Raw genomic sequence first — 10,965 nt, forward strand, 5'->3', positions numbered from 1 at the left:
ATTTATAAACCAAATTTTGGCTGAGATATGACCGTTTTCATTCATTCTGACTGAAAATATTGAACACTACCATTTATAGCATGCCGTTGTGTCATGTAATAGGTAAAAGTGGCTATTAACAACACAATCGGCTTGCCATAGCCTGCAACCTTCATCCAGTTTGCCTGGACCAACTGTCAAATCCGCTTTATCTCGCTGCGCTGCCCTGTCGAAATTAAGCTGATTTGACCATTAAAGTGCATTTATTAAGTAAAAGTTCAACTGAGACACACCTTTACTATAAAGTCGAGCTAACAAATAATTGTTTTAGGTGCTTATCTTGTTAAATTTTGAAGAAATGCACAGCGAGTCGTTCCTCTGTGCATTCCCACAGCCGTGAATCAACTTTTGAAATGCAGCTTATTTGACCTTCAAAGTGTATTTATTAAGGAAAAGTTAGACTGAGACACACCTTTGCTATAATTTCGAGCAAACAAATAATTGTCTTTAAGTGTTAATCTTGTTAAATTCTTGTTAAAGTCCTCCCATGCATGCTCCCGTGGCCACCATTTGTCAGCCAATCGATTTTTGGCACAACACCTGCCCGCATTTCTTGGTTGTCAGCGGTGACGCATAATAGATGCGACGTATTTATGGACTTTTGCACTTTATTAGACATATTTAGACTGATGTGACTTATATGGCAGTGCGACGTGTACTACGGAAAATATGGTATATATTATATGTAAGGCATTTTAAACCCTTCCCACACAATGTTTCTAAACTCAATGCTATAAAAGAGCACAGATTGTCATGATCTTCGCTCTCTCTGCCATCTACCAGTGCTTTTGACCACGCCCACTTCTCAGTTGCAGAGTGGAGATCATGACATGCTGCAGGAGGAAGCTTCTCCCTGCACATGTGGGCTGCACGAAGGTGCAGCAGGTGCTAAATAATTTAAAATAATTTATTTTAAATAAAAAATCCATGCCGATCGTGCGGCTCATCCATCAATCATCCCATTGTGTGTCATGTCCAATCTTACTTTGAAAAACTGCAAAAGAGCGAGTCTGTGAAAGTCGAACCGTGAAGTAGCGAGGGACTACTGTAATGTTATTAATGTAGGTTGACTTTATTAGGAGCTATTTTTTCGGTTTTAAAGTCATCCACTTACTATTTCCTAATCATCTGCTCTTAACATAATTTCCCCTTTAGAAGTCCGAACACCCTGTCTGTAATGACAAGCTTGATTTATTCATAAAAACCTGCCTTAGAAGTCTCTGGTTTTCAAAATGATGTGCAGTTTCAGGGTTTCTGATCCAGCCTGGTTGGAGAAAGATTCCTCCTCTTGACCAGTTTGAATTTGTAAACGAAGCAGCACCTCTTAGCTGCCGCATCTCCCTCAACTCCTTCAGCTTCACCTTCTTCCTTAAAAGAATCATTTTATTATCAGTGACACAACGGAGCTCCCCCTCTGAGCCACCGATTTCAGTCCAGTGGGCTTGATCTTCCCCTCTCTCTGCTGCAGAGCACAAATATATCCATGCCAGGAATTGACAGCGTTATTCAGCATGAAGATGAGGCTGCTTGTATGAAATAGAGATGAACAGAAAATTGGATTGCCTGTTTTTTTGATCAAACACCATATTTTGTATTATTTAACAGGGTTAGATGCATGTTTCAGTAGATCTGTTTTTAATATTTTTTTTATATTATTAGGATTCTGAGCTGTTCAGAAAACCTTTGGGGCTGCAGCTCCAGAGGCTCAGACGTGACGACGGCCATGCTAAAAAAATATTCATTAAATATATCACGCAAGAGAAGAGGGGAGCTCAAAAAAACAATTTCACAGTGTATCTGTTAACATGCAGCAGGCATAGCTTAGCTTTTCAGAAATCCTAGGTGTTTACTGAATCTTGCTGAGCACATAATGTCACATAATCATCAAACATGGAAATCTGCACTAATTAAAGACCTAATATTCTATGAAGGACCACATTTCTCACCCACCGCCTTTCATTCCAGAGTTTTAAAACAAGTTCTTATGTAGAAATGAGAGTTTTAGCTGTTCTAGTAGAACCTTGAACATAACAATGTGAAATCTTCTCTAATATTGTGGGATCTCACACAGTGTGTCGATGAAGACTCTCAGCTACTTCCACATCGCTTCATTATCAGTAAACTGCCTGAATTTTAGCTATTTTTGTGTTGGCTAAAGTTGATTAGCTGTGGCAGCCATCTTAAAATGTATTGAATCCAGAAACGTATTAGTTCATTTAATGATTACTTAATGAAAGTCCTTAAAATCTATCCAGTGGTTCAGGAGATATTTTACTAACAGACAAACAGGATTGATGTTTTAGGTAAAATCTCATGTAAGGAGTTGCACGCAGAGCATGTGTTGTGACTGTGTTACAGCCACACACCAAATTTTAGCACAGCTCTATAACTGACAGAACGAAAATCCATTTTTTGTGTGTTTTTAAATTTATTTGGTTGTGGCGGCCATCTTGCCTTGCATTGGGTAAGCTAATTAGATGTAATTGCTTATCCAGTCATCATTTCCTGATTTAAAAAAAAAATATTATTAATCTGTCCAGTAATATCTTGATATTTGCTAACAGAGTTAAGTCCAAAAGGAAACAATTTAAACAAAAATCTTTTGCGATGTGCTCAGTCTTTGTGTTGGGGATCAGTTCCAGCTACTACCACACCACATTTAAAGTCAACATTTGTACAATTAACTGAGTTACAGCTGTGTTTGTGTTGTTTAGGGTCAACAGGCTGAAGTGGCCATCTTGAATCACGTTGATTTCAGAAGGTGGTCAGTTGTAGATTTACATCCAACATTTATTTTCTGCGAGTTGCATAAAATGTTCAGTGGTTCAGTGGTTTTTAGTGGTTCACAAGAGATCTTGTATACAAACAGACGCACAAATGCACATACACAAACAGGGGAAAACTTTTCTCCCTGTATCCTAAAGGTGAAGGCAGGCGATGATAAATTCAGACTTTTTCTCTGTTAGGAACTTCAGAGTCGTGTGTGTGTGTGGCCTTTTTGTGAAACTGTGCTCGTCTGATGAAGTCGCTGATGCTTACAGCTCTGTTTCTAATCTGTCGGCTTAAAATGCTTGCAGCCCAGATGTCACCCAGTTCTCCTCCCTCCACTGCAGGCATTCTTCACAGACACCTACATCCAGGAGCACCCAGGTGACCACGAACGCATCGAGGCCCTTAAACATCTCATCGCCCTGCAGGTAAACTCTTTCACTGTCACTGATTCTGAAGAAAAGCCCATTTTCCAAGGTGTTAGCTTGACTTATGCGTCTCCTCCACCCCCCAATAGATCCCTTTGCTGGAGGAGGGCATTCGAATCCATGGGGAGAAAGCGACAGAGCAGCTGAAGCCTTTGCACAATCGTTTGGTCACTTGCTTCCAAGACCTTCGAGAGAAAGTGGAGTCTCTTTATGGTGTCATAACTCTGGTGCGTTGCCAGCTGCAAACTCAATTTAATGCAAGAGGGTGCCAAGTCCAGCTATTGGCCCTCTTGCCTTTCTATCAAGTACTTCTCATTCAAAGCAGAGTGTACATTATATTAGTGCAGGACCATAAATCTTCCTTTAGCCGGGCTTTTGCAACCTGCGCTTTGCCTGTCACTCTGCATCTTCCCTGCCAAGATCCCCCGATGATGCTTAATCCCATTTGTGTGTCCCAGCCCTGTTCTCTGACGGAGAAGAAGAAGAGTCGCGTGGGCTCTGTTGTGATGCCCTACATCCTGTCTTCCACCCTGCGTCGCATGTCCACAGCATCCACCCTGTCAAGCGCCTCTTCAGGCCTCTCCAGTGGCTCCGCATCCTCAGACGGACATGTTACCTCCCAAGAGTTAGTCTCTGTGTCCTCCTCTCATTTCCAAGCATTGTTTGTTCCAAACAGCAGTTTGTCTTGTTTGTCTTGTCTTCCGTTTCTCTGCCACGGGTCACTCACAGATTCTTCCTTGTTGTCTTGTCCTAGTGATCGCAGGGCTTCTGTTCTGTCCCGCTCCGAGGAAGACAACAGAATTGCTAAAAAGAACAGGAAGGAGTGGAGTGTGAGCAAGTCACAAGTCCTATTGGAGAGGAAGTTGGATACAGATGAGGTATGGCCTACTATGCAGCAGCTGTTTCATAGGTAGAGTACGTAATCTGCTTTTTTCAGATACACTGTTTAAAACCCAAGCTGATGTTTTTTTAATTGATTCAGTTCCATCCATCCATTCGTCCGTTATCTTTTACCCGCTTCTTCCATTTTGGGTCACGGGAGTCGCCAGTGCCCATGTCCAGCAGTCACTGTGGGGCAGGGTACACCTTGGACAGGTTGCAAGTCCATCACAGGGACACATAGAGACAAACAACCATTCACTCTCTCACTCACACCTAGGCACAATTTAGAGTTACTAATCAGCCTAACATGCATGTGTTTGATCTGTGGGAGGAAACCAGAGTACCCAGAGAGAACCCACGCATGCACGGAGAGAACATGCAAACTCCACCCAGAAAGGCCTTCAGACCGGGATTTGAACCAGGGACCTGCTTGTTGAGAGGCAGCAGCTCTACCAGTTGCGCCGCCATGCTGCCCTTTTAATTCAGTTCAATTCAGTTTATTTATATAGCGCCAATTCACAACAAAGTTGTCTCAGGGCACTTTACAGGAACATTCACATATATAAAAAAGCCAATTAGTAAAGTTTTCTATCTAAGGAAGCAGCAGACAAGTTGAATCTTCAGTTTGTCACAGTCTCCCATTCTGAGCAATCACAATGGCAACAGCAGAAAGGAAAAACTCGCTTTTAAAGAAAGAAACCTCCAGCAGAACCATGTTCAGGACAGGCGTCCATCTGCTTTGACCGGCTGGTTTGAGAGGACAGGAAGGAGAGACAAAAGAACACAGAATGGCAGGTCCAGATGTAGGTGCAGGTGTTCCTGAAAGACAAAATCACACGTCAAGTATAGAAAAAATAATTACAAATACAAAACAGGTTGAGCAGAGTAAGTAAAGACAGTAGCAGAGTGAAAAAAATGCAGCATAACTAAGGGATAGCTCAGGAAACCCAAGCCAACTCTAACTATAGATTTATGAAAAAGGAAAGTCTTAAGCCCAGTCTTAAAACTGGACAATGTGTCAGCCTCATGGACAGAAACTGGAAGTTGGTTCAACAAGAGAGGAGCCTGATAACTGAAAGATCTTCCTCCCATTCTGCTTTTGGAAACTCTAGGGACCACAAGTAAGCCTGCAGTCTGCGAGTGAAGTGCTCTGTTAGGAAAATATGGAACAATAAGATCTGTAATATAAGATGGAGCTAGGTTGTTGAGAGCTTTGTAGGTTAGACGTAGGATTTTGAATTCAATTCTGGATTTGACAGGGAACCAATGGAAAGAAGCTGAAACTGGAGACATATGATTTTTCCTACTAACTCCCATTAAGACTACGGTAATTAATTGTAAGAAAAAAAAGTGAGCCATTTTGATCTCCTTGCAAGTTGTGGTTTATTCTGTTCTTTGTCCCTCAGAATTCCTCAGATAAACAGCAGAGACCCAAAAGTTTGCAACTGGGAGACCGACGGCTCACACTGTCCCTGTTCCAGGGTGGTTCATCACAGCTGATCCTGTCTAACCCACTCAGCCCTCTCCCTGCCTCTCCAAGCACTCCTCACACACACCGCAGTTCCAGTACGTAGCAAAGAACTCGTCTTCTGACAAGCACCGCAGCACATACCAGCATTTTATATATTTTTCCTCTTAAAACTAGACGTTTCACACATAAAAGGAAGAATTTCTTGCAGACACTCTTTGTGTAAGCACATTCTGGTCTGCAGACCTAATCAGGTCACACATACTCGCAGTCGCATGTGGTCTGAAACGCTTTTATTCCTTCTCTTCGGCACTAGGTTATTCATCACTCCTCAGTGACAACGATGCCAATACTATTGACACCCCAGGGACCCCCCCACCCATGCCTCCGAAGAAGCATCCGCACGAGATTGACAACCCTGGTTTGTCTTCAGAGGTACATCTGCTCGGAGAAAATAACAACCCCTCCCTAATGCATATTTTATGACGAGTAAACGTTAAAATATTCTGTTTTTATTTTTATTTTAAGTCTTAACACAAACTCTCTTGGTGTTTTTTTTCCCCCAACAGTTTATTCCTCCGTTACCAATGAAAATCGAGAGCAAGCCTCCTCCACCGCCTCCAAAGACTCGAAAGTCAATGTTCCCCTCATAAGAGCACCCCCCTCAGTAAGGCTCCACCTACGCACAGGCCTCCAACTTTCACTAATTCTCTGATTTGAGTGCGATGAAAGCACTGTTTCTTTTGTGACACCGTGGAAACGCTGCAGCAAGGCGGCAAACCGAAGGACCGTGGGGAGGAGCTTCTGCAGCAGTAATTCCTCTCTTTCAGGTCACATTTCCAAACAGTCGTCTGTTCCTACGTTTGAACCATTACTTTGGTCTGGAGCTGACAGGAAGAATGGATGCAGGCTGGCAGGAAAGGATGTACGACTCTGGGGAGATTTTAGGCACAGTCTTAGATTCAGTTTATTAAGGTAATGAAATAGATGTTTTGTAAATATAAGTCACTATGGTGTATTTTTTTAAATCAGTGCAGGGAAAAGGAATGAATAATGGTACAACGTTGTATTTTATTTTTATATTTGTATGGAGTGACACTGGATGAATCATTCTCCCTCTGGCTGTTCAACGGCATTCCATATATGATCAGGGAAAAAAGCTGCATTAGATGAACATCAAACTTAAGAGCAGGGAACACAGTGTGTAAAAGACTGTTTGTTGGATGTGTAGTTCTTTTGTGTTTTCTTGTATTGTGAGCACAGCAACTTACCAAAACCACAAGGTTTCAGAGACACTGGATGGCATTATTGAATGTGGTGCAGATTCTGCATTTGTTTTATCCTTGGAACTGAACTCAGCTGTACCTGATGCTTCCAAAATACGCATACTGAGGGAGGTGTCAAGTGGAAGAACTGTTTTCCGTCGAGGCGTTCGTCCTCTGGGTGAAAGATATTTGAAAGGGTTGTCAAGTCGGTTCATTAAATATAGATCTGGAGCCAGTATACAGCAGGAAACGAGGGGCCGAGCTCTTTACCAGGGTAACAAAATCAGTTTATCTGTAGTCCTTAGTTAACGCGTCGCATCCTGTTGGATTAATGGGTGTGAAGTTTAAAAGCTGTGTTCTTATTTAACAAGGATTATTGTTAGAAAAGGGACTGCTCCTGACCAAGTAGTAGTAATCTGGACATTATGAAGTAAAGTTCTCTGGAAAGCTAATGAACAATTTATCAAAGTTCATGAACTTTGATGTTTTGAACCACTTTGGCCATGGCTGCCTCAGAGGAGTCGACGGCGGAGAGGGCGGACTCCAGAAACCATCTTATCACCAGCAAACTGGTTGGTTCACTATGTGAGTGTGCTGCTTGTGGTACTAAATTTGTTGCGGCTCCTCAGACTGATGAAGTCCTTTGGCTGAAAGATGAAACGTCTCGATAAAAAGAAACAGTCCAGAGGACCTGATTTCAATTTGTTGGACTAATGAACAATTGTTATCTTACCTGTTTTAGGTCTTTAAACAACCTCAGTTTAGAAAAATATAGTTTATGTGCAACAGGACAGATTCGCTAATGAATCTGAATCTGAATGTAGCCAAGACCGAAGTGGATCGGTCTATTTCATGGCAAACATTTTGACTCTAAAGCATAGAGAGGCTGAAAACTTATTAAGGATGGCTGCATTCCATTTAGAAGAAGCTCGGCTTGTAAACCCTTGTTACAGAACAACCAGCATGCATCGCTGCAGAAGTGGAATGCAGCCCTTCAAGACAAATTGTCTGCTGTGAAATGAACCCATTGCTGCCGTCTGGAAACGGCTTCATTCTCCCAAATGTTATAACAGTTCATGCAAACGCTAATATTTAAATCTTTACTTTGCTGTCAGTTTTAAATGCATGGTTAATTCAGTAGGAGTATCATGAAGTTCCTGCAGGATTTGACCCCGAGCATCACTGTAAATGCTAGAGCTGCTATTTGGGCTTGGAGACGGTCTGTTCAGGATGTACTCTCCTCCTCACCCAGCGGCTCTGAGACTGACTCCAAACCCCGAACAGGTCACAGTGAGTACAGAACAAAAAGAAACCAATGAAACTTTTAAGCCATGTTCTCCTGAGTGGCTGGTTGGTGGATTCAAACCCAACTCTAATCTTCATAATCCAGACTCTCCTGCTTCAGGCTCCAGGTAAATATTTATTGTAAATCGTCATTTCAAATATGTTCAATTTGGACTTCACCGAGCTGTAAATTCTTTACAAAACAAGCTAAAACATCGTTGTTGCGGATCAAATATTTTTCTTTTAAATATTCAGGTGTATTTCTTTTATTATTTTTTTATTTTTACATCATTTATTTGTGAAATCTGAAAGTATTGTCTTTGTTTTCATAGATTTGCACACCCAGTGCCAACAGAGTCGGTGTATTTTTAATGCAGTCATTTTTAATACATTTCAACCTTTTGCTTTCCTTTGCACTGGCTAAATGTTTTTATTTTTTAACCAAGCAATAAAACAAAACAATGTACCTTTGGAGCGATAGCTGCACGGTGTTTTTTAAATGATTGTCTTTATTTTTCTAGTTTTAGATTGAAATAGTTTCACAAGGGATTCAAGTCATTGTACAGATCATTTTTTTTAAATAAGCATCAGATTATTTGCTGCAAACATCTCGAGAGATGCGTAATGATATTTTTTTAAACGAATAAACTGTTGTTGACTGAAGCAAAATAAAGACTTTCTGAAAGGCCAAGCGAGTCCCATTTGACGTTTATTCTTTTTGAAAGAAGCGGTCTTTTATTAGCAAAACGCAATTCTGTGATCACAGACGACAGGATTGATTACTCTTTATGTTTGCACAGGGAACATTGCACGTTCACAGACTGTGATTCAAATGCTGATAGGCTGACAAATTACACATTTAAGATCAACACATCTAACAAGCTGGCATAAAACTCTTGATTTATGTGTTTCAAATACAAAGGGTTAGATGTAGGTAAGTGATGCGGCTGTAGCTCACAGTGATTCATTATGTATGGAAGGGTTTATAAGATGTTTATGGTGGGTGTGTGATGGGTTTTGGTCCTGCTAATTGGAAATGTTAATGATCTGTACCCTCCTGTCAGGAAGTGAGGCGAGAGAGATGGAAATCTCAAGAGCGAAGAGTTGAGGTGTTCACTCCATGGAAACGGCGGTGTTTACCTTAATGTGGGAGAAATGGTATTGATTGTAACCATTTAGTTCTGTTCATTTCCATTAGAAATGTCCGCCCAGCGTGCATTCACTGCTGTGGCACATCAGCTTCTGTCCTTGAGTTCTTGGAAAAGTCTGAGTACGCACAGTCTCTGTTACCTTGAGAACACGCAATGGAAATACAGTTTGAAGTGTTTGTCTCAAAAAAAAATAAATAAATAAACGAATGCAAACTCAAAACAGCTTCCAGTCAGAAAATGTTGGGGTGTTTTTACAGAAAAAAACAACTTTTCTTTTTTAACCTCGTTTCATGATAATGTACTTGAGATAAACAAGGTCGCAGCACAACCTCAAGGATCAGATGGCTGTAAAGTTTTTAACACTTTGTGTTTCTATTCAATCCCACAGCACCTTAAAGCAGTAGTTCATCTATTTTGATGTGAGATTCAGTTGTATAAACAATATCTTACGTGCTGCAGATAGCTTTTTAAATGACCTCAGTTTGGAGAAATGGTTTAACCCTAGATGGACTGACGAGCTAACAGCTAGTCTGAGATACAGTTGCATTCAGGCCTAAAAGTCCGGCCTGAAAACCCCCCTCCCCACCCCAAAAAAAACAAAAAAACGACTTTTTTTTAAATTAAGCTTTTACTGCTTTTGTAAGCAAATCAGTTTGACATGATTTAAAAATATATTTCAAAGAAAGGAAGCTATAAGATTTCTTGTTAACAAGAGTTATTATATTATAGTTATTAACGGTCGGCAGACGCATGTGGCTGATGATGCAGTAGCTGAGTCCAGTTAAGCTTCAGGTGGGTTGCTGGCAGTCATCCATCTGGACTTTTTTTTTTTTTTACCTCATTCAACCGGCCGGTCAGCGCACAGTCAAATGACTGCGTGCGGCTGGTGATCAAGATTAGATTGTCAGCCGTGCACATAGCTGACGCAATCAAAATCCCGACCCGGCCCACCCATCCAGCACATTATTTTGGCCCGGGTTAAAAATGACAGCTGTAGTCTGAGAGGCACAAGACCAAAGTGAACTGATGTCACTTAACCACAGGGTCGGCGGCTCTGGCTGAGTGGTTAAATTTGTCTAATATGCAGGCACGTGTTGTAGTTTCTTTGGGCAAGGCATTACACTGATCTAAAGCACTGATTGGTCTTATTCAGGTTAGCTTTGTAGAAGTGTAAAGCGCTGTAAAAAATGTGTGTGAGCGAGTGCACAGATTGTTGTACAAACCGATTCCAAAAAAGTTGGGACACTAAACAAATTGTGAATAAAAACTGAATGCAATGATGTGGAGATGGCAAATGTCAATATTTTATTTGTAATATAACAAAGATGACAGATCAAAAGTTTAATCTGAGTAAATGTAACATTTTAAAGGAAAAATATGTTGATTCAAATTTTCACAGTGTCAACAAATCCCAAAAAAGTTGGGACAAGTAGCAATAAGTGGCTGGAAAAAAGAAATTGAGCATATAAGGAACAGCTGGAAGACCAATTAACACTAATTAGGTCAATTGACAACATGACTGGGTATAAAAAGAGCTTCTCAGAGTGTCAGTGTCTCTCAGAAGCCAAGATGGTAAGAGGATCACCAATTCCACCATTGTTGCGCAGAAAGATAGTGCAGCAATACCAGAATGGTGTTACCCAGCGTAAAATAGCAAAAACTTTTGTTATCATCATCAA

At 41.0% G+C, this 10,965-nt stretch overlaps 1 protein-coding gene across 1 annotated transcript in view; it reads left to right on the plus strand.

Annotated features, from left to right (window-relative positions):
- dock5 (dedicator of cytokinesis 5) overlaps positions 1–7,269 on the plus strand; it is a 61,155-nt gene extending 53,886 nt beyond the window's left edge. Inside the window, exons 45-51 of the mRNA XM_037680705.1 lie at positions 3,153–3,236; positions 3,326–3,463; positions 3,695–3,861; positions 3,991–4,114; positions 5,525–5,684; positions 5,903–6,021; positions 6,156–7,269. Coding sequence (XP_037536633.1) covers positions 3,153–3,236; positions 3,326–3,463; positions 3,695–3,861; positions 3,991–4,114; positions 5,525–5,684; positions 5,903–6,021; positions 6,156–6,239 — 876 coding nt within the window. The 3' untranslated portion in view covers positions 6,240–7,269. The remainder of the gene's footprint in view (positions 1–3,152; positions 3,237–3,325; positions 3,464–3,694; positions 3,862–3,990; positions 4,115–5,524; positions 5,685–5,902; positions 6,022–6,155) is intronic.
- Positions 7,270–10,965: the final 3,696 nt, after the last annotated feature.

The sequence above is a fragment of the Nematolebias whitei genome, chromosome 8, assembly GCF_014905685.2.
Source record: "Nematolebias whitei isolate Nwh7 chromosome 8, NemWhi1, whole genome shotgun sequence".
Lineage (NCBI taxonomy): Eukaryota > Metazoa > Chordata > Actinopteri > Cyprinodontiformes > Rivulidae > Nematolebias > Nematolebias whitei.